Genomic DNA, 23,821 nt, shown 5'->3' on the forward strand with positions numbered 1-23,821 from the left:
CGACTCATCCAGGAGGTCATAAAAGAACCCAGAACAACATCTAAAGAACTGCAGGCCTCACTTGCCTCAATTAAGGTCAGTTGAGCTCTTGGAGGAAGAGAGATTGAAGAGTTGAACTCTTTGGAAGGTGTGTGTCCCGTGACATCTGGCGTAAAACCAACACAGCATTTCATAAAAAGAACATCATGTAACCATGAATTCTGCGCTCTATCAGAAAATCCTGATGGAGAATGTCCGGCCGTCAGTTTGTGACCTCAAGCTCAAGCGCTCTTGGGTTATGCAGCAGGACAATGATCCCAAACACACCAGCAAGTCCACCTCTGTATGGCTCAAGAAAAACAAAATGAAGGTTTTGGAGTGGCCAACTCCAAGTCTGGACTTAAATCCGATTGAGATGCTGTGGAATGACCTTAAACAGTCCATTTAAAATTTTATATATATTAGTATTATATAATAATCTGTGTTTTATGTTACTTAAAAAAATTCGAAAAGGCATACTAAAATACAATATCTTTATATTTTTAAAAGCATGTATTTATAGCCTATGGTAAATGCACTATAATGTTACAAAATGATTTAATTTATAATATTAAATCTGTAATGTGTTACTTGTTTAAAAAGTTACTTGTTAAAAAAAATTGTCAGCTAAAATGGCCACTGGCAAAGCAAAGTATGTATTAATGTATGGATATATTTATACTAGATGTACACTATTTACTTATTTATGTTTTTGCCTCCTAAATGGTGTAGTTATAGCATCTACCACCAGGGGCTAGCATGGTAATGCTATCCAAACAAACCTTGAGCCATCGGATAAACATTTCTACATGGATTCCAGTCAAATTCAGTTGAAGTTTTGCTTCGTTTATTCCAAAGTATACTGTATATTATTGCAGCATCTGAAACCTGCTCCCCTCTGCACACTATACAGAAACTAATATTAAAAAGGTTTTCCTTTGGTCATGTCCAAGCTTGACTTTCACTGGTGCCCCTCAAAAATAAACAAACAGATGTCACCCTTGGCCATGATATTGTGACGTTGAGTATGTTCTAGTTGCAGTGTGAGGCTGTTGAAGTGAACGCTCTCTCTCACAGGTGCTCTTGCGTTTGTGGCCGGTGGACTAGTTCTGCTGTTACCTGAAACCAAAGGTGTGCCTCTTCCAGAAACCATTGATGACATCGAATGTCCAAACAGGTGAGGTTTGACTCCCTGCACATGTACGCCATGGTAACCTTTGTCACCTTAAACGTTTCTTCACAAATGTGAACTGTACATGCAGAAACAAAGAAAACCAGCTGAAGAGTCAACAGCTAGAGAATTTGTTGCCCTCTGATGTGACATCGAACAAAGACGTTACAGCCGTCTGATTGAGCTGAGACAGAAAACATCAACCTCTTTAACTTTATTATTAAGTGATGTTACTTATCCCTTCTCTTTTGAGGATTTAATCAAAATATACTAACTGAAATCAGTTTCTCAATGATCAACAAGTTTTGCTTCATGGGTAATCAAGCAAAAAAAAAAAAAAAGTTCAAAGGACCATTAATTGTTCCGAGCTGTAATTATTGTTCTCAGACGTTACTAGTTACTGTATTTGTTTTCTCTCTTAGTTGTTTTAATTTTACATTTTTAAAATACATTTTTTGACCAAAATGTTTATTTAAATTTTTTTTAAATAACTCCGTAAAATATCTACAGTATGTACGTTTTAAAATGTTGGCTTAAATTATTCATGCTAATAGTAAATGTTATTGTACTTATTTGTTCTGTCACTTATTAGGGTTTGAACATTGCATTGACACTGTAACAGCAAAATAAAGAGAAATAAAGAGACTTTCTCGAAAGATGTTTACCGCCCCTTTAATGTAGGAAAACATTTTTATATTAGATCTGATTACATTTTAAGGTCTTTGAAGAGTTCTGTAATAAAACATGATCACTTGGAATTGGCTCAAATCGGAACACATCTGGATTGTGCATATAACTGTACAGACTTAACAGTGGGCTGAACTTCTGAGCAGGGTGTGTTACTTAACCTCAAAACAGCTTATGAATCAATAACATATTCGTTATTACATTCTTAGTTATACACTTAAATTTGCTTATGTTTCGACTAATCCATTCTCAGTTTTCTTTCATGCTGCGTTCTATCCAGTTGACAAACTTGGAGACGCGGGTGTACACTCCAGGTTTCATGGCATTAGCACAGCCAAGACCCCATGACGTCACTCCCTGAAGGACGAAGGTGTTCTGTGAGTAGCAGACAAGAGGCCCACCGCTGTCACCCTAAATGAGTGTGAGGAACAGGTCGCAATTTAGGTTGTTATTCACTTAAAATCTGTCACTCTGCTCAGTCTGCTGTAGATCTTAACCTGTATATTTTTTCACAAATTAGATTTGAGTAAATGATTGTAGTGTAATATTCTTTTTTGGGGGTAAATCATTCATTTAGTTTACATCAATGGCTCTGTTCCAATCCTCAAGCATCCCACACAAATAGCGCTCCTCACATGAAGTACTTGAGACTCAAAACCCTAATATTGCCATAGTCAGATATTAGCAGTGTTGGGGAAAGTTATTTTTAAAAGTAATGCATGATTACAGTATTGCGTTACTCTATTAAAAAAAAAAAGTTACTAATTACATTACCTAGTTACTTTTAATGTAATGTGTTACGGTACTTTTGCATTACTTTTTCGTAATAACTCACGTTATTTCCCCAGCACTGGATATTAGTATGCTGCTAAGCTAACGATTCTACACTAAAAAGTGCACAAAATTCATAGCATATGCAAACATTTGGTTATATTTCGTATCGAATGGAACTATTTAGTACCGAATAGATTGCTTTATCAGTTACAAATGTATGCAATTCCTCCTTGTAATTTGACCAAGTGAGGCACTTTGTAAGGCTACTTATATTCGTATTCATGATTATGCCTAAAAACGCTGTCTAGGTAGGCAGCTCACTAGGATTTGGAATTGAGCAAATTAAGTCACTGAATCTAGAAGAACCTAAATAGGTCTCTTACCTGACAACTGTCCGTTCCACCACCTATGTTTCCTGCACACATCTCATGCTCCTTCACACGGCCGTTCAAAAATGATGCACTGTTGCAGACTTTGTTCTCAATTACAGGGAAGCCGGTTTCTTTCAGGAAACCTTCTCCACCAGTTCCTAGGAAATAGAAAGGCTTGAAGATATGAAATCTTTTATTATAATAAATAATAGACTTTTTATGTTAAAAATGCATTTAAACCGTAAAGATAAATCATCCATTTAGCTGTATGTACTTATTAAAGTAACCTACCCTGTGTCTCGCCCCAGCCTGTTACATAACATTCAGTATTGCTTGGCACAATGTAGTCCGTTTCTGGTAGGCAAGCAGGCATTACCTTATCGTTTAATAATGCAGGCCTAAAATCGGATACAGTCATGAGTTTGTTGTCTTAATGTCATTATAAGTAAAATTAGGTTGCTATATTAGACTAGACTACAGCTTCAAAAGTCAGTCAGTGCTGGGGAATTTTTTAGTGTTGGGGTATTAAACTTCTAAAATATTACAGACTTCACCAGATTTACAGTGTGTTATTTGATTTGCAGTGGCAATGCAACAGGAGACTAACCTGTCCAACTTGAGAAGAGCGATGTCAGTTCCAGCTGGTCCCTTAATAATCTTAGAAACGTCTCGCTCCTGTTTTGATGCTTCAGTTGCACGCTCTGTGTGGATTCCAAGCACGATCTTGTAGGCAGATGGACTCTCAGACCTGCATAATCGTACGATCACATTTAACTGTATGAAGAACCCATTAAGAGTTGGTTTTTATTCCATGTCTGTTTGGAGCTTTAAGGTCACATATGCTAGTGCAGTGCATGGTTGTCAACTCCAGTTTAGAAGTCCACAGACAAATGAAATGTACAGGGTTGTGGATTCCCAGAAGCAGAGCAAGAACCACTGCACTTTTGTACTCCTAAATATTGACCAAATTCACTTTTTGCGCCTTCAAATTAAAGTCACTTACCTCTCTAGGCAGTGAGCTGCAGTTAGGACCCACTGGGCATCAATTAGCGTTCCACCACAGAAATGAATTTTGCTTCTGGTATGGCAGAAAATGATTGTTAATAACTACAATATAATTTCTGCCTAGTACAGGGGTAGAGAAAGGTAGCTTATTTGTGTACCTGGTCCTAAGACTGATCTGCCAAGGCCACGAGTGTGCTTTGGAAATACATCCCCCAACAATCCTCCCAAAGCACCGCTTGGGTTTTACTGCTGGTTGTCCGCATTTCAAGCCATCTGGTTAGAAAGTAATATGCATGTCATGTATCTTTTACATAGCAATCATTTTTGTATTTAAGCCCCAGTATCAGCAATTAGCATCCAGGAATTTATTTTGCCTTTGGAGTTAAACATTTCCAAAAGGAATATCAAGAATTGTTACCGCAGTCTGGGATCTGACAGTAATCCCACTTCTTATTTCGATCTGTTGTATAGCACCAAGGTCCATTCACATCATTGTCTGGGTTTCTGCATTGCTAACAAAGCAGCCAAGTAAACACTATTAAAATTTTAGTCATCGCCCTCAAAAATGTCTAAAATTCTGCATAGACTTACATTCGACTCTAGACCCTTGTCTGGATGGGTTTCAGGGGTAAAACTGGCATGCTGATGGGGGGTCATAGAACTCCATGCTTGGCAGGTCACTCCCGTTATAGTATTGGATGTGGGACCCTGGTAACTTGCTCCATTTCCAACCTTACAATCTTGCAAAAAGAATCCAAGCACATTGTAAGTCACACCCTCCCTTAGACAGTACTATGGCACACTTGACCTTTGATATAATCTGTTAGCTTGTAGATGGATAAACCTGTTTCCTCAGAAGTGTCTGTTGGGACTAGTTTTGTTGGATTGATAGGGGGTTCCTGTGTGTTGGGCTTGTTGTCACACCGCTCAATGTTGCAGTACTCCCACCGAACTGAGGGATCTGTGGTGTAACACCAAGGGGCTCGGTCACCATCTGGGTTTCTGCACAGGTTCCTCCTCAGATCTCTGCATGATGGGCGAAATCATGACAGCAGCCAGAGGAGAAATGAGTGGAGCTAAAGGTTGCAACTGTTCAAGATGATGGAATTCAGTATAGCATCTTACGCTTTTGGGAAATTCTGAGGTGTTTTGGAATGTCGATGAGGTTCCATGGATGTCCAGAACTGGCATTTCTTTCCACTGACAGTCTCTGACATGGCACCACGGTAGGAGCTTCCATCACCTTCATAACATTCCTCACCCACAGGGATCACCGGCTCCTCTGCAAATCACATATTTAGGTTATAGTACATGGCTCTTTTACCAGTTCTTAGGAAAATAATGAAGAAAAGACACCAAAATCTACATTTAATGAGATATGGTTTTGTAATGGCTCCTTCAACACAGACCAGGTCTAAGCTGATCTCCACAGCTAGGTACACTGCAGTACTCCCAGCGGGTCTCGGGATCTGTGGTGTAACACCATGGACTTCTTTCATTATCAGGGTTTCTGCAGTAGTTCTTATCAAGACCTCTAGGATGGAAACAAATTTTAGTGGCATTCGGGAGCAAGACAAATGTAATCGTTTTACACTGAAGGAGCCTGTTTCTTTGGTTCTTCAACTGTGTCAAACCCTGCTCCTAAAGGGTCCTGTCCTGCAGAGTTTAGCTTCAAGACACTTGCCTGGATATTTCTAGTAATCCTGAAGACTGATAAACTGGTTCAGGCTAAAATTGGGTGGGAGCTAAACTCTGCAGGATAGTGGCCTTTCAGGAGCAGAAATGGACACTCCTGTTCTAGTTCAAGTGGGCCTTGTCCTGCAGAGTTCAGTTCTGACCCTGCTCCAACACCTGCCTGTAATTTTCAAGTAATCCAGAACACCTTGATTAGTTACTTGGCACAAAGGTGGTCCTCCACGTGTAGGGTTTGAAACCTTAAACAAAACCTCAGCGTCCCTCAAGGCCATCATGTTGATGCTTACTTGCATGGGTAGTTCTCTGAAGTTTTAGAATGCTTGTGGGGAATTTGGGATGACCATTCCTGGCAAGTTTTTCCTGAGACTGTCACCGCAATGGTGCCCCTGTAAGAGCTACCTTCTCCATTTGCACAGGTAAGCTCCGGTACAATTGTGGGTGGTTCAGTTGCTACAAGAAAACAATGACCAGTTAATGATGAACTAATCACTTGTGTTTCGGGTTGACAAGAACATTGCTTACTGCATCGAGGAATGTTGCAAGATTCCCAGCGTTTAGATGGACTAGTGGTAAAACACCAGGGCTTGGGCTCTCCATCGGGGTTCCTGCAATAGTTCTCTTCCAAGTACTTATCAGGAAGGCTACAAACGACAGACCACAGTCAAAGTATGCACAAAATAGACCACATCCCATTTGTGCTATAAAGGATAATGTCTCACGCTGAAGGGATGTAACCATGGTTCTGGGGTTTCTGAGAGTCCCAGCGTTGGCAGGTAAATCCACTCGCAGTGGTGGAGATCTTGCCTCTGTAGTTTTCTCCACTGCACTGCATACATTCCTCTGCAGATATTCAAGAGCAGATTCAAGGGACAAATTCTAAACTGTTTTTGCACCCTTGTACAAAGTTGCAATACTGTAAATTTATCTGTAAAGATGTTCACAGGATATAGTTGAATAAACGAAAAAGTGTCAGTGACACCAGTAATGCCCTGCCTCCTTCAGAGTGCTCACTTTCAATGCTCTTCAGAGTGAGCAGGGCATAGTGAGGATAATTTCTGCATGAGATTCGCCCATCAGTATGATATTCCACCACTATTTAGCAGTTTGTTCGCTAATAGTACCTGTGCAGTCTTGGATATCGCAGTGCTCCCATCGTTTCTCTGGATCTGTGGTGTAGCACCAGGGCCCCCCTTTATCTCCATCCGGGTTTCGACAAAGGTTGGACTCCAAGTCAGCTTTTGGATGTGTCTTTGGCGTTATGCTGTGGGAAGTTGGGGTTAATTAGATGACCACTGTAGTTTTTGTATTTCCTATAGCTGTTTTCTCTTTTGCAGCATCATGCATGAAAAAGTCAAATTAAGACATATACTTTGTCACATGGGGGAAAGTTCCCTCCCATCGCTGACATGTTTTTCCTGATTTTGTCTTGGATTTTGTCCCTCTGTAGTCAGTGCCAATGCCATTCACGCATTCCAGTAAGTACTCTGTAAGAAGGAATTCAATGCAATCATTACAACATACTTAAAAAAAACACATTCATTGTATTCTAAGCTAATACGCTCTTTTCATTTACTAATGACATCCACAACTAGGTACACTGCAGTACTCCCAGCGGGTCTCAGGATCTGTGGTGTAACACCATGGACTTCTTTCATTATCAGGGTTTCTGCAGTAGTTCTTATCAAGACCTCTAGGATGGAAACAAATTTTAGTGGCATTCGGGAGCAAGACAAATGTAATCGTTTTACACTGAAGGAGCCTGTTTCTTTGGTTCTTCAACTGTGTCAAACCCTGCTCCTAAAGGGTCCTGTCCTGCAGAGTTTAGCTTCAAGACACTTGCCTGGATATTTCTAGTAATCCTGAAGACTGATAAACTGGTTCAGGCTAAAATTGGGTGGGAGCTAAACTCTGCAGGATAGTGGCCTTTCAGGAGCAGAAATGGACACTCCTGTTCTAGTTCAAGTGGGCCTTGTCCTGCAGAGTTCAGTTCTGACCCTGCTCCAACACCTGCCTGTAATTTTCAAGTAATCCAGAACACCTTGATTAGTTACTTGGCACAAAGGTGGTCCTCCACGTGTAGGGTTTGAAACCTTAAACAAAACCTCAGCGTCCCTCAAGGCCATCATGTTGATGCTTACTTGCATGGGTAGTTCTCTGAAGTTTTAGAATGCTTGTGGGGAATTTGGGATGACCATTCCTGGCAAGTTTTTCCTGAGACTGTCACCGCAATGGTGCCCCTGTAAGAGCTACCTTCTCCATTTGCACAGGTAAGCTCCGGTACAATTGTGGGTGGTTCAGTTGCTACAAGAAAACAATGACCAGTTAATGATGAACTAATCACTTGTGTTTCGGGTTGACAAGAACATTGCTTACTGCATCGAGGAATGTTGCAAGATTCCCAGCGTTTAGATGGACTAGTGGTAAAACACCAGGGCTTGGGCTCTCCATCGGGGTTCCTGCAATAGTTCTCTTCCAAGTACTTATCAGGAAGGCTACAAACGACAGACCACAGTCAAAGTATGCACAAAATAGACCACATCCCATTTGTGCTATAAAGGATAATGTCTCACGCTGAAGGGATGTAACCATGGTTCTGGGGTTTCTGAGAGTCCCAGCGTTGGCAGGTAAATCCACTAGCAGTGGTGGAGATCTTGCCTCTGTAGTTTTCTCCACTGCACTGCATACATTCCTCTGCAAATATTTAAGAGCAGATTCAAGGGTGAATCCCAAATTGTGCTTTTGCACCCTTGTACTTACCTTAAAAGTGTTGCTCTGAATGAAAGTGAGCAACTAAATCCCTTTATGAAAGGCTTATCCACCAAGTCGTTAGTGAAAGGACATTTCAAAGAAATAATTTTCTTGTTTATGATCACATGATTGTGGATAGCACATCTCGTTTCATTTTAATACCGGAGATGATTATTATTGTTGTGATTACCAGGGAATTAAATTCAGGTTCTTTATTTTTTATTTTTTAACCAAGCACTGCATAAAGGAGAAAAGAGAAAGTGGGAGTGCTTCCTTCAGAGTGCTCACTTTCAATGCTCTTCAGAGTGAGCAGGCTAGTTAGAATAACTTTTGCATGAGATTTGCCCATCAGTATGATATCCCACCACTATTTAGCAGTTTGTTCACTAAATGTACCTGTGCAATCTTGGATATTGCAGTTCTCCCATCGTTTCCCTGGATCTGTGGTATAGCACCAGGGACCCCCTTGATCTCCATCTGGGTTTCGGCAAAAGTTTGACTCCAAGTCAGCTTTTGGATGTGTCTTTGGGGTTATGCTGTGGAAAGTTACATTAATTAGCTGCTCACTGTAGTTTTTATATTTCCTGTAGCTGTTTTCTCTTTTATTGCATTATGAATGAAAAAGTCAAATTAAGAGATATACTTTGGCACATGGGGGAAAGTTCCTTCCCATCGCTGACATGTTTTTCCTGATTTTGCCTTGGATTTTGTCCCTCTGTAGTCCATGCCAATACCATTCACGCATTCCAGTAAGTACTCTGTAAGAAGGAATTCAGTGCATTCATTACAACATTAAAAACACATTCATTGTGTTTTAAGCTAGTATGCTCATTTCATTTACTAATGACATTGATATATGATATATGTTCGTATGATAATGTGGCAGTTTTCTTATTGGTAGTTACTGTACATTCTTATGGCCCGCTAGGGCAGTGGTTCTCAAAAGGTTTGTCTGTGACACAAAAACAGATCTCCTGTATCTTCCTGTATCAATTAATGTCAATATAAGAGTGAAAAAAAGTGAAACGCACTCAGTATTTTGGCCCAATGTTTCATCTTCCATATGATAGCCAAGCGTTAACATTATAAATCACACTTCTGCTGTTTATGGATCTATTTTTGTTGTGTTAGTCTCGTTAGATGGTCTTATGCAGTTTGACAATATCAATAACTGTTGTTTTTTAAGCATAATTTTGGTAGTGTGTTGGATCACTACAGGATTTTAAATGTAAAATCTTGATCCTGAAGCACCAGCTGAAAACCACTGATCTACAGAATGTTTAATATGGCCCGCTAGGGCAGTGGTTCTCAAAAGGTTTGTCTGTGACACAAAAACAGATCTCCTGTATCTTCCTGTATCAATTAATGTCAATATAAGAGTGAAAAAAAGTGAAACACACTCAGTATTTTGGCCCAATGTTTCATCTTCCATATGATAGCTAAGCGTTAACATTATAAATCACACTTCTGCTGTTTATGGATCTATTTTTGTTGTGTTAGTCTAGTTAGATGGTCTTATGCAGTTTGACAATATCAATAACTGTTGTTTTTTAAGCATAATTTTGGTAGTGTGTTGGATCACTACAGGATTTTAAATGTAAAATCTTGATCCTGAAGCACCAGCTGAAAACCACTGATCTACAGAATGTTTAAGACAACATCCATCAGGAATATTTCAAGCCACCCAAAATTGAAACATTTCATTGTTTAACCTAGACAGTACTTCGTTTGCACTTCAAAATTCAAAAGCAACCCCTCACTGGACGATAGATTTTTAGATAATCCTCTTCACTTTGTTTACTTACATGGACCAAACTACACTTTGATAAATCTGGATTATATATTAACTCAGGTAGACTTTTGAAAAAGCATTGCAGGTTTCTTAAAATTCGTAATGTACTTAAAGCGGATTTAAAAGGTAGTAATGCATGCTGACATGATTTTAGGGGGTCCTTCATAACATCATCTGTTATTAAACCTTCAAATCTGTAAAGTGATAAAATAGACTGGGCTATAAAATCTTACCCTTTTTCTCATAGAGGGCAACATTCATTCTTCGCAGTATTAGATCAGTTTTCGAGTTGGCAGGTAATGTTACACAATCCTGATCTTTTTCGTGGTATAAAAAGGACCTGCAAAGCACATATACACAAATGCATACACATATATTTAATCATTATAGATTGGAATAAAGCCTCGCTTGTTGACATTAGATCAGTCTAGTACCGCAGAATATGTTTTGAGAGTTTTGTTATGGTCTGACTTGCACCTGCATGTAAAAGAAGTCTCTTTGTTACACTTGACGGCACAATCTTCCACCGTTTTTGCAGTGTATTGACTTTTAGGTAATTTCACTATCCAGGCCCCATCTGTTTTTATATATGCTTCCAAAACATCTGCAGAATGAGAAAAGATGGGGAAAAGGATCAACTGAGTTTCAAGTCACAAACACATGATTTATTAGTATTGATGAACTTCTAAAATATAAAGATTTCAAACTAGATCAACAGAACTCTTTGTGTGAAAGCATAAACTGAACACATTTGCAGATGAGCAGATCTTCTTACCTGTGCTTTGGCTGTGGCACCTGAGGAAATCTGAAGGGAATTAAAATGATCATATCAATCATATACAAATAAATGCTATTAATTATAGGTTTTAGTCGGTTCATTTTATTATTTATAGCATAGAAGAAATAGTCTTATAATTAAGCGCTATAAATAAATATCTGTTGGCTTACCTGTAAAAAGGAAGAGACCAACTAAAAGAACTGCTTTGTGAATCTCCATGTCGGAGAATTGACAGGCAGGGACTTTGAGAGGTTTTCAATCTTTTAAGCATATCAGTCCAACAAACATCATAGGGCCGTCACTCATCAGTCAATCATTGTCCTAACAAGGACATGGACCAGGTCAAGATGTGTTTGTCGATCAGTGTGTTGTTTGAACCCACCATTACTCTTTCTGATCACATGATTTATCAGAGCTGGACTTTTTATTTGATCAACATCACTGGTTGTACTTGACATTAAGATAGTTTGGTACTAAAAAAATGCATTAAAAAACAATGAGATATAGAGATAAAAGGACAGGCAGATAAAGTCTTTAATTATTAGGCCACTGATTAAACAAACTGCTCGTTCTTGAGACCCAGAAAACTCAATCGTGTATTTAATTTAGCATTTAAAAAAAATACAATTATGTATATATTCAATCCTTTTAAAAAGTATATTCTCATCAATATCACAAATCAACAAGTTAATTATCAACTGAGAAAACAGGAGCCGTCCTACGCTAACTCAATACACAAACAGAACAGCCTAATTTTGCAATTGTGAACACTGAGCCAAGCAACCATGAAGAAAAACTAGTGCGATCGAGATTTGAGCTGAAGGGAAAATGGAGCAATTGACACCAACATAAGCAAATAGTGTAATAGGACAAAACACTAGTTACGCTTGTTTTCCTCACTCTACCCCCATTCAGAAAAACAGTAGAAAGCAATCAAGGTTTGGCGTTTCAATCTGGTATCAGCGTCCACTGTTTACAGTTACTATAACTACTCCAGTTGAAGCTGTTGGCTGTGGGGTGTGCATTGCTGTACAAATCTACGCATGTGTACACTTACTTTAATCAGATTAAAGGATTGATCAAGGTAAGTTGTAGTTTTGTTGACTTTAAATTGCAGATTAGATTGCATTATTCATTTTGTTATTTCAGTTTTGTTGTATTCAGTTGTTCAAGGCTGTGACATCTTAAGATTTGTTAGGGTTATATTGATTTCACTTAGATTTTTGTTTGTCCCTAACTACTGCTGTAATGATAACTGATAGAGATTTCATAACAACAATCAAACAAAAACCTCTTCCCCCAAAGTTCTACAGTCAAACTTGAGGGCAATGTCTGCAGAAATACCCACAAACCGAACTGCGGTAGAAACCCGTTTGAGACTATTTGGGGACCCTTCAATCTGTCTGCTCTGTTGTCCAGCATCATGAGAGAAACCAGCCGAGCTGCCAGCTACATCAAATGAGTGAATCTGAACCCGGTTTCCCATCTCAGTCTGTGAATCAGGAGACGCTTGAAGAACAGCAGAGATCTGAAATGGGCAGAGCCACCTGCCAACCTGCCCAACATATGTCTCAAAGATCCCATCAGGAGGTTAGTCTCGAGATTTTGCTTTTTTTTGTACATTTGTTGTTTATTAGTTAGTGAGCATGATTAATGCTGAATGTGTCCTTTAGAATCGTCAGTATTCCTCAATACCACCTTTAGATGGTGTTGTTATTAGTTTGTTAGTTGTTTATTAGTGTTTTGGTTTATTAGCTCTCTTTTTTAATTATGAGTATGTTGGCTACCATAGCAATAAACTTTAGATGAAACATGTATGCAAAATAAATGCGAAAATGTTGGGGTAGTTGGATGGGAAGTGGGGTGTTGTCTGCTGTTACACTCTTAAAAATAAAAGTGCTTCACGATGCCATAGAAGAACATTTTTTGTGGTTCCATAAAGAACCTTTAACATCTGAAGAACCTTTCTGTTTCACAAAAGGTTCTTTGTGGCGAAAGAAGGTTCTTCAGATTATAAAAAGGTAAGAAAGAGATGGTTCTTTAAAGAACCTTTGACTGAATGGTTCTTTGTGGAACCAAAAATGGTTCTTCTATGGCATCGCTGTGAAGAACCTTTTAAGCACCTTTATTTTTAAGAGTGTATGTTGCCACAAATGTAAAATTAAACTTTTACTCTAGCTGTTTTGTGCTCATCTGCTTCTCCCTTTTGCTCTTTTCAATCTATATAGACTAATACAATCAGATAAAACAATGATTTCTCAAATATTTTTTGCAATATACACTGATAAATTTAACATTACTCAAATGAGATGACTGGATGCTTTCAACTTATTTCCTATGGAACTGTCACCAACTGAATTGCCATGATCAAACCATTTAAAATACAGTGAATTAAGCAACAAACTCGATCATATTGCACAATATTTCCATATAACTTTGAGGTTCAGCTCGTATTAATGGAGTGTTTCACTAGTTAGCAGTAAGTTACCTCACCTGAATATGTTCATAGTTTTTTGTTGGATGTTTCGACGTGGAAAGCAGTTATCTTCGGAATGGAAATTTGGATATTTGTAAAAAAAAAAATCACACTTTTTGTGCTTATTTATTTCAGTTAATGTCATAAAACTAGCGAGCTATGCCGGTAGTAGTATCGTACGGGACTAGTTTTCCAGGGGGTCATTAGAGAAATTTGTGTTTCACAGACATATTTGTGATTTGAATCCCGTCCTAATCTGCCAAGTCTATGTTTTTCTCACACAGCCTCTGTAATTAATCCAGAGCAATTTAGCTACTGTTTGTGGTATAGTTAGATGGGGGAAAGAAGTGTCATCTGCTGTTATGTCTGCACCAATCTCAAAATCAAACCTACGCCATAGCTGTTAGCTAATATAGATGTAGAAGTAACCTTTCTTTTTTTTTTTTTTCTCGATACAAATTTTGATTTTTACATCTGATCATATCACTTTCCGGACAGAATCCAGGCCAAAATGACAAAATTATCCTTCAGCTTCAAGTGAAGCAGTTGCAGAGGGTTTTACAGGAACAGAATGCATTGCTCTCTCTTATCAGTCCAGGTACGTTAGGAGAAACTCTTACATAATAAGGTTAATTAAAGGTAAAGTTATGATGGTTATGTTATTGAGAAAAGCATCATTTCAATTTTTCAATTCTAAAATGTTGTAGTTCTCATTCAAATTATATTTACAAGAAGATATGCAAATGACAGTTTTAATCTGTGATTAGATCTGTGTCATGAGCATTACTCTTTTTTTAGTTTTACCCACCATCACTACAAATGCAGTGTATTTTACACTGTATGGTAAATGCACCACTCTTTTTCTTCATTACAGAACTTTCTCTTTCAGGACAGATTTTATCTCCCGCTTTCTTAGCGCACTGGCAAGTCCAGACACCTCTGAGCTTTTCAGAAGCTGATCCCTTCAACTCTACTGGGAATTTAGATGCCTTCAAGATAGGCTCATTCAAAGCCACATATTCTGGTGCAATTAAGAATGAGTCAGAGACTCTGGCAACTAGTAACACCAATGGTAAGAATCAAGAAGTCCCTTATCTTTATGCTCTTTAGAAAAATTTATTTTTATAATAGTGTGGGAATAAAATTCAATTTGAGATACCATGTTCTCTACATATCAATAGTCCAATCATAATTATACATGCGAAAAAAAATTTAACATGAAATTTTGCACATTTCATCCTCTGTGCCTGACAGAGAAGTTTCTTAAATCATACGTTTCCAGTTTCCAGACTACAAATCATGAGTCACATTTACAAATCTACATCAGAAAGTCTAATATAAGCAAGACACGTAAACAGGAGGTGAATTAAAAATGAATTGACATGCTGCAGTGTGACATGCTACTTCATCTAAAACTACTTTTTAAAAGCATATAGCTAATTGTTTTGACATTTTTATGCATTGGACTATTTGTACATCTGTCACACCGCAGGGCCATTTAAAATGAACTAGAATGCAGAAAACAAATGTGATTTTAAAATGGTCACAGTGCCTAAAACATACACTTCTGCAATTTATACATTCCTAAAAATTTTAACCTAAAATCCAGACTTTTTTTTTTTTTTTTAAAAGATACATTTTAAAAATAAATAAATCTTAGACATGATACTGTATGTGTCAACTATCCATTTACTATTCAAAATGTTTAAGCAAAATGCAATTGCAAGAAACCAATTTCAACATCCTTTTCAAAGCATCTTGTTTTTTACTTAGTTCAGTCATCTGCAGTATCTTCTGAACTTTCCAGTTGCTCCTCCTCCAGCAGGAAGGGAAGATATATTGATATGTACAGCTTCTTAAATTTACTGCTGCTCAGGCAGTACAGGATCGGATTCAGCAGACAGTTCAGATAAGAGAGACAAACAAGCCCATCGTATAGTTTAACGACAGTAACTTTTTCCTCTTTCATCACGAGCCCACTGATCTTTAGTTGCACCGCTCTTGTAAAGGCATATGGCAAGAAGCAGACAGCAAAGATGAGAACCACCGAAGTGACGAGGAACATCACTCTCCAGAGTTTAGTCTTGTCGCCCACCGACTTCTGTTTGAGTCTTTTGATAATCCGTATAGAGCAGTACACAAGAACAAAAAAGGGGATGAAAATCTGAGTTAAAAACACAATTTCCCTCAGTAGAACAATGGGGCTGAGTGTCTCATCTTTTTCACTGCTGTTGCATCTGATAAAACTTTGCAACATGGCCGGAATGGTCAAAATTCCCAGCAGCACCCAGATGAATACAGAAATCTGAGGCGATCGTTTCAAAATCCTCAGAACTTTCCTCTTCCCAGGATGGACCACGCTAATATATCGATAAATGGAGATGACCGTCAGGAAGGCGATGCTGGCTCCTCGGTTGAGAAACTGCAGAAAGAGCTGTACTTTGCACACTACTTTCTGTTCACTGCATTGCTGAAAGTTATACGCCTTTACGGGCAATCCAATCAGCAACAAAATATTAGCCAGGGCCAGATTGAACAGGAAAATGTTAATGGTCTTAGATTTCCAGAATTTGAGCTTAAAGATTAAGAGATGGATAACTGTAATGTTCAGCAGGAGACCCAAGATAAACTCCAGCACTACCACAGAAGTGTAGAAAATATACAGCGCTCGACGTTCTCCTGAGAGTTTGTGTCGATGTTGTCCTGTATGGAGTTGTCCATATTCTCCAAATTTTGATTCCGGGTCCAAAGTGATTTCTAATGTAAGTAGACGACACAACTGTGAACGTCTGTTCTACCAAAGCAGAGCATTTTAAAGCTGCTCAGACCTGAAGGCAAAGCACTTCCTCTGCTAGAGCATTCAAGTCTGTACCTGTTGAGAAGCTACAGTAAATGCCTGAAGTCACGAACTGCTGTGAAAAAGACAAAAAAAGGCGTCATCAAAGACAACTAATGTTTAAATCTTTTATAGAGCACTCAGTGAGCCTCACTGATAATGGACAATGGACAAAGCTTATGCACACTTTAAAAAAGCAGCTAAAGACATATAGTCATGTGTATTTGCAAAATCATATCTCACGAGAGCAGAGCATATTCTGGCAGTACAATTGTGGGGCGTGTTGACTTTACTGTGCAAGTTATAACAAATGTACACGAAAAAATGTGATGGTTATTGATGGCTTCTGTCTTAAACACCTTAGTTTGTATATTAGGACTATTTAGTGGCTTGTCCAGACAGGCCTGGGTAGACTGAAGGGTTTTTGTGAAGAAAATTAGCTGAGGGGCAAATATTGCCTTTTTTAGCAAAAGGACATGACCTGTTTAAAAGATTTGCCATGCCTCCCATTTCCACAACAAGCTGATTTTTACAGTAGTTCAGTATTCTTAACCATGCAGACGTTCACTTTTAAGACTATATCTTGCATAATGTTGGAAAAATGAATTGCATTACATTTGCTCCTTGAAGTTTGGGTTACCTCGTTTATGTTGGGTGATAATATTACATGAGATTTCGATTTGCATTGCAGATGTTGCACCATCAGCAGAGCTCAGACGCTTGTCTCCCATTAAAGAAGAGTCTTTAGAACCTGCACAAGAAGACTGTCCTCTTAGCCCTTTCGGATCAAGGCAAGGTCTCCCACCAAGCCCAGAGGAAAGGTATTATATGATGCAAAAATATATAGTTATAAAACAGACTGTTTTGAAGTTTCATGGAAGCTGAGTAAAGTTATAATCACTGTGGGGCATCGATGAGAATGCACAAAGTTCCATTAATTACTTTATCAATGACTCGACATGTGGATCAAGGTGTGATTACTATAAAGAAAAGAACAACAAAAATATCAGTTACAAATCTAAATCATCAAACACTAATACATTGCTGGTCATGCAACAACAAATTCCTCTCATTATTACCAAGGTTTCAACAATACATCAAATTATCAAATATTCAAACATACAACAAACAATATCCATGGATATAAAATTTATTATGATTAATGTAACTGAAATTTTTGTCTGCAGTAATGGCTGCTAAAAAATTCAGCTTTGCAATCACAGGAATAAATTACATTTTAAAATATATAAAAAAGAAAAAAGACCCATCTTAAAAATTGTAATATTTCACAAGATTAGGCTACTGTTGCATGCTTTCATGAGCATAACAGACTTTCAAAAAATGTTCATATCTTACAGATCACAAACTTTTGAACATTAGTGTAAATAAAAGAAATGTACACATTTAAAGGCTTTACAAAAATAATATCTATTAAACACAGGCCTATTCGACCAGGACTGAGAGAAGAGCAAAAAGCATTTGAAGATTTTGTTGAAGAACATCTCAAAACAGACCAAGCTATTCTCCAACATGAGATTCAGGTATGAGCAGTATTCAAAAAGTAACTTATACACAGTTTAAGTGTGTTCTAAGCAATATCCTCTCTATTTTCCAGAGTAATGTACAAATCAGAGGAGCAGAGAAGAGGAATTTATTTAGTAAAGGAGAAGGAACATCTAGAATTACGAAGGGTAAGGACTGCTCACAAAAACTCCAGAGGAGATGCTCTGTTAGTCCACAAATAAAGCTCAGTCAGCAGACGATACGTCCCACTGAATTTCATCAGAAAGAGATACCAAATAGGAGCAGTCCTGGACTGAAGGGCTTAGGAAACTTCTGTGACCAAAGATCTGCCGTGGAAGACCCTCTAAAGAAGACCGTTGCTCTACAGGATGATGATTTATCATCAGCCAACAAAGGGAAAGTCAAAGCTTTGACTGCTAATAACAATGCAGTCTCACTTAAAAGTAAGCACAGTGTAGGAGTCTTGAGGAATTATGGTAAAACCAATGGAAGCAAGCCAAGTGGGATCTGCTCTGGTACAAAGCAAAGAAAGTGTCGGCTTTAAACAAATTAATGACCACATTGTCAAAATCCCTGAGAAAAATTGTCTTAATACAAATTACCGTTTACACAGTCCAGAGTGGTTATCTGTATAAAGAAGTCAATCTAACTGACGAGGTGATGGAGTCACTGGCTCTTAGCGATTCTCGCGACAGTGCTAGCAGTGAGGACGGACCCAACTCTCAGTCTCACCGACCGTTACCTCATTACCTCTCAAGGCACACGGATCACAAAGATCAGAGTCTGGATTTGTCAGATGGTGACTATGCTAGTGACGCCCCGAGTGAGACTCGATTTAATGAAGAACATCACACTTCTACTCCTATGTCCAGTTCTTCAAGCTTCAGCAGCGATTCTGAACTAGAAGGGTCTATGGCTAACTGCTCCAAAAAAAACAGAAGAAAGGGGGACCGACAGTGACTTTAGACAACCTTCTGCTTCTGAGCTCCTCACAATGGAGTTCCCAAAAGTCAAAGTTACTTCAGAAGACACCACTCATGGCATGGGACAAGAGCAACCAGATACTCCAATCAGGTTTTGTCGAAAGATTATGATTTTACATAATAATATGATTTTACTCTAGCCCTCAATCTCAAGTTTCTATCTCTGAATTCACATATTCATTAATTTGACAAGGGACGAGATGGGAGAGCATGGTTTTATTGGTGAGGATGGCTGCAGGCCTTTGCTTAGGCTTAAGAAAGAACTTCATGAACCTCAGGTAGAATCAACAAGACATTTTAGACAAGTTTACATCATGTCTCAATGTGTAAGAATCCACTTTATTTCTCACATCCAGTACTACTAAAAATAAAGGTTCCAAAAGGAGGTTTTCACAAGGATTCCGTAGAAGAACCATTTTGGGTTCCTCAAAGAACCTTTCACTAAATAGTTCTGAAAAGGACAATTTTTTAATGTGAACATTTTAAGAACATTTTTCCACTTTAAAGAATTTTTGTGCAGTGGAAATGTTTTATAGATGTTTAATTTTCTTCATGGAACCACTGATTTTTTTATACTGTCTTATCCTTACATGGTTTTTCAATAGCGAATACATCCAAAAATACTTAATATGTTATGTTTAAATCTTTGTGCATGTAGGATCTGAGACTGCAGATCTCATCTCTGAAGCAGCAGTTGATGGAGAGGGAGTCTCACTGGTTGCAGGCCCACAGTCTCCTCCAGAGCCGTGTTGAAGCCCTCACCCGAGAAAACCAGGAGCTTCACAGCAGGCTCAATGTGAACAAGAGATCGCACCAGAGTGCTGGTTCCTCTGCTCTTCAGTCTGGACCATACAGCACGGTCAGTGCAAATTCAAACCACTATTTTTCCACTAAAAATATCTAAACATATATAGAACACACACACACACACACACACATATATACATGTATATCAGGGCTCGACAATAAGGACTGCCCGATGGCCCGGGGCCAGCGTGAAAGACGTTCGGGACAGTAGACGGATTTGTCACTTGCCCGATCGGGCCACTGCAGCGTCGGCATGACATTTTATCATTTGCATGTGTTTTTAAGACTTGTTAAAATTCAAGCGATTAAAAAGCATTTAGGTTCGAAACAACTCCTTTCAGTACTCGCGTGCTGTGTTCTGTGTGAACAGCGCGCGCACAGACAGCCGCGAGCCGCCTGAATGGGCAAATACATACAAAAGTATGTTAAAATACCCATCCTGGCAAGTAACTTTGTAGCTTTAACAATGATTAATCTATATTGAATTTATACACTGGAGTACAGATGCACCGATCTACCGGACATTTTTTGTTTTATTTCAGACTATCTTCTGTTCCGTGCTTGCGCACAAACTGCACTGCAATCATTTTCCCAATGGCTATTTGTGTGGAAATATTACGTTATTATTATACTTAGTCTGTAAACGGCCATTAACAGAGGCCAGAGATGCTGAATGTTGCGTTAGGATGGTTATTTGTCGAGTTTTGTGTTAAAACAAGCCAGGTGAGATGAACGTAATGACATTCGCAGCTTTCTGCCCATCAGCAGTTCTGCAGGACTATATCCATTGGCTAATGGTGTTGCCCGATACTCCATAAGAGCAAGGTATGGATCTGCTGCTTTGCTAAGAAAATCCTTCACAGTCCTCACTGCCCTTTCAGCTTCCCCTTTGGCTTGTGGATATCTGGGACTGGACGTTGTGTGAGAAACCCCACTCTTTAGCGAATTTCTTGAAGTATTCTGCACTGAACTGTGGCCCATTATCTGACATCACTTCAGTAGGAATTCCATGACGAGCAAAAATACTTTTGAGATGGGTTACCAAGCATGCGGCAGTTGTTGATGACAGTTTTGCTATTTCCACAAAAGTAGTCAATCACCAGCAAGTATTGATCGTGCTTCCACTGAAACAGATCTGCTCCAACCTTTGTCCAAGGTCTCTCAGGGAATTCAGTGGGAATCAATGTCTCTTTGAAGTTCTTCCGATGGCTTGCACAAATGTCACACTTCTCCACCTTTTGCTGAAGCTGTGCACTGAGACCTGACCACCATACTGATTGCTTAGCACGTTCTCGACACTTAGCTATACCTTGGTGTGCGGCGTGCAATTTTTCCAAGATATCACTCTGTAAAGATTTCGGAATTACCAAATTTCATGAGTCTCATGAACGTGGTGGTAATTCGTCTAGGTTTTTAGAACCAAGGAGAGATACCAAGGGTTTGTGTTCTGTTTCTATGTGAAAAGAAAGACCCACCAGAAAGTCTGAGAAGCGCTCACAAGCCCAGGTGACAGCTAGTTTCTCCTCTTTTAGGTAAAAACTTCCCTAGGTGATTTATCATACCCAAGAATCTCTGCATTTCGCTCGTGTTTGTTGGCTCAGTCATATGTGTGATTGCCCGAACCTTTTCAGGATCTGCATAAACTCCTGACTCATCAAGTATCTGTCCAAGAAACTTCACACTCCTCTTGGAGAATTCGCATTTCTGATTGAGAGTCACTCCGCCCTTTTGCAGTTTTTGTAGCACCGCAAAGAGACGTTGGTCATGTTCTGTCTGGGACGCTTCAAACACTATGTCGTCCATGTGGCACAGAACACCCTCTAGACCCTCCAGCATCTCTGACATTCTCTTTTGGAAATGTTCCGGGGCTGAAGATATCCCAAAACAAAGTAGGTTGAAGCAGAACCTTCCAAAGGGGGTAATAAAGGTTGTGAGAAGGGCTGAATTCTGTGGCAGAGGAATCTACCAATACCCTGAATTGGCGTCCAATTTCGAAAAGACTTTGGCTCCTTTAAGCTGACCCAGAGAGTGTTCCACCGAAGGAAGAATGTATCTTTCCCTATTTACTGCATTATTGAGTTTGGTTAGGTCAGGGGTAGGCAAGTTCGGTCCTAGAGAGTCGCAGTCCTGCAGAGTTCAGCTCCAACCCTGAAAAAAAAACTCACCTGCCTATAGCCTTAGTAATCCTGAAGACATTCACCGAAGGAAGAATGTATCCTTCCCTATTTACTGCATTATTGAGTTTGGTTAGGTCCACGCATATGCGTACTGCGCCACTGGGTTTTGGAACAACAACCATACCTGCGCACCAGTCAGTTGGTTGTTCCACTCTGGTAATCACACCTTCGTTCTCCATGTGTTCCAATTCCTGTTTCACTTTTGACATTAGGGGCAGTGGAATGCGACGGGGAGTTGACAGTGAAAAGGGCTTGGCATCTGGCTTTAGCGATATCTCATACTCTCCTTGCATTTTCCCAAGACCCTGGAATAAATCAGGGAACTGTCTTTTAACTGACTCAAGACTATCGAGATTCACTGTATCAATTCTCGATATAATCCCCAGAGTCCTAGTAGAGCCATTTTCAATCCTGAGATCACATAAATATCTTGGGTTGTGGTTTTACTTTTTGTGCTTATTTTTACTGTGCACATACCCTTAACCTGCAGTGAGTCTTGACCTGGTCCCAAAAGTATCTTTGACGTTTTCTGTAATTTACCAAAATTTTCCTCCTTGAACAGCTCTTCCGAAACCACAGTGACGTCTGCTCCCGTGTCCACTTTGAACAGCACATCTGAATCATTCACTTTAAGTTTTATCAGCCAGGGGGCATCACTCTGCTCTGTATTGACAGTGCCTAAGAATGCTATGTCACTCTCATGTTCCTCGTGGCTCATATTCACTTCACTTATGCCTCTGGACCTGCAAACTTTAGCATAATGCCCTTTTTTCCTACAAAGGTTGCAGTATGCCTGTTTTGCCGGGCAGTGAAATTTGCTGTGAGATGGAGTTTTTCCACATCTCTTACATGGAATGGTCTTTTCTGATGCTGTCTGCTTCTCTGTCATTCTAGCAGGCCTCTTACTCTGCATCATGCCTCGTCCTTTATTAGAAGGTCTTTGCTGTGCATGTACAATGTCAATATTTGTTGCAGTGTCCCTTTTGAAAATGGCTTTCAGCTCCTCTTGCTGTTTTTTTTTACCAGCTCACTTTGGCGTATGCGTATGACAGCCTTCTCTAAAGTGAGTTCGGGATCCATCTGAAGTTGTTCTGACAGTCTTTTATCTCTGAGTCCAACCACTAATCTGTCCCGAATCATTTCACTGTATAAGTGTCCATATCCACAATGCTCTGCCAGGCAATGTAATGCTGTGATGAAAATATCTGCAGACTCTCCTGCTTCTTGCTGTCTCGTGTTAAACTTTGCACGTTCAAATATAAAATTTCTTCGTACAACAAAGTGCTCATTCAGTCTCTCTATGACAGTATTATACTCACTGAGCTGTTCTGATGTGAGACGCAATGATGTGAGGATGTCCTCTGCCTCATCACCCATTATATAAATTAGAGTATTCACTTGGTTCTCTTCTGGCTGTAATTCAAGTCCAGATGCCACTCTAAATCTTTCAAATCTTTTACTCCACTTTGGCCATTCCTCTGGTTTTGAGAAGTCAAATTTTTGCGGTGGCGGTACCTGAAACCGATCCATTTTCTCTTATTCCGCAACTCTCTTCTCTGCACGTGATGAACGATCTCGTCTCCGAAGTTTCACATTAAGTAGCGTGAGCTGTATGCAACACTCTTGACGAAAGGGCTCTCTATGTCCTCCTACGCCGTACTCGTGCAAACTTCTGACACCATGTTGCGTTAGGATGGCTATTTGTCAAGTTTTGTGTTAAAACAAGCCAGGTGAGACGAACGTAATGACATGCAGCTTTATTGTTCCAGCCTCTCTTCTCCAATAGGGGGCAGTAGTTAACCATATCACCACACTGAAGATGGACACTAATGGCGCTTTTCCGCTGCATGGTACGGCACGGCTCGGTACGGTTCACTTTTGGAGGGTTTTCCACTGGGTACTGTACCTGGTACTTTTTTTAGTACCACCTCGGTTGGGGTTCCAAGTGAACCGTACCGTTACCAAAACGTGACATGTAA

At 39.3% G+C, this 23,821-nt stretch overlaps 2 protein-coding genes and 1 pseudogene across 2 annotated transcripts in view; 2 read left to right on the plus strand and 1 right to left on the minus strand.

Moving 5' to 3' along the window:
• The window catches only part of LOC107727631 (solute carrier family 22 member 2-like), a 12,082-nt gene extending 10,269 nt beyond the window's left edge, over positions 1-1,813 (plus strand). Inside the window, exons 10-11 of the mRNA XM_016537565.1 lie at positions 1,096-1,195; positions 1,281-1,813. Coding sequence (XP_016393051.1) covers positions 1,096-1,195; positions 1,281-1,368 — 188 coding nt within the window. The 3' untranslated portion in view covers positions 1,369-1,813. The remainder of the gene's footprint in view (positions 1-1,095; positions 1,196-1,280) is intronic.
• Positions 1,814-2,073: 260 nt separating this feature from the next.
• On the minus strand, positions 2,074-11,308 carry LOC107727632 (plasminogen-like). Its single transcript, XM_016537566.1, has 20 exons — positions 11,210-11,308; positions 11,037-11,066; positions 10,739-10,865; positions 10,495-10,601; positions 9,113-9,227; positions 6,843-6,982; positions 6,441-6,561; positions 6,244-6,362; positions 6,009-6,171; positions 5,436-5,560; positions 5,152-5,308; positions 4,871-5,052; positions 4,618-4,766; positions 4,445-4,538; positions 4,185-4,299; positions 4,025-4,099; positions 3,629-3,769; positions 3,313-3,419; positions 3,034-3,179; positions 2,074-2,287 (listed from the first exon to the last, which is right to left on the minus strand). Exons 1-20 carry the CDS (start codon positions 11,256-11,258, stop codon positions 2,126-2,128), a joined length of 2,424 nt encoding a protein of 807 aa, XP_016393052.1. The 5' UTR covers positions 11,259-11,308; the 3' UTR covers positions 2,074-2,125.
• A 1,189-nt stretch (positions 11,309-12,497) lies between these two features.
• Positions 12,498-23,821, plus strand: part of LOC107727575 (centromere protein J-like) — a 15,823-nt pseudogene continuing 4,499 nt past the window's right edge.

The sequence above is a fragment of the Sinocyclocheilus rhinocerous genome, unplaced genomic scaffold (genome assembly GCF_001515625.1).
Source record: "Sinocyclocheilus rhinocerous isolate Xijiao unplaced genomic scaffold, SAMN03320098_v1.1 scaffold185, whole genome shotgun sequence".
In the NCBI taxonomy this organism is placed as follows: Eukaryota; Metazoa; Chordata; class Actinopteri; order Cypriniformes; family Cyprinidae; genus Sinocyclocheilus; species Sinocyclocheilus rhinocerous.

Coding starts and splice junctions, on each gene's coding strand:
- LOC107727632 (XM_016537566.1), bottom strand. CDS start 11,258: ATGGAGATTCACAAAGCAGTTCTTTTAGTTGGTCTCTTCCTTTTTACA. Junction 10,866..11,036: donor GTGCCACAGCCAAAGCACAG/GTAAGAAGATCT, acceptor CTCATTCTGCAG/ATGTTTTGGAAGCATATATA. Junction 6,363..6,440: donor CATGGTTACATCCCTTCAGC/GTGAGACATTAT, acceptor TGTCGTTTGTAG/CCTTCCTGATAAGTACTTGG.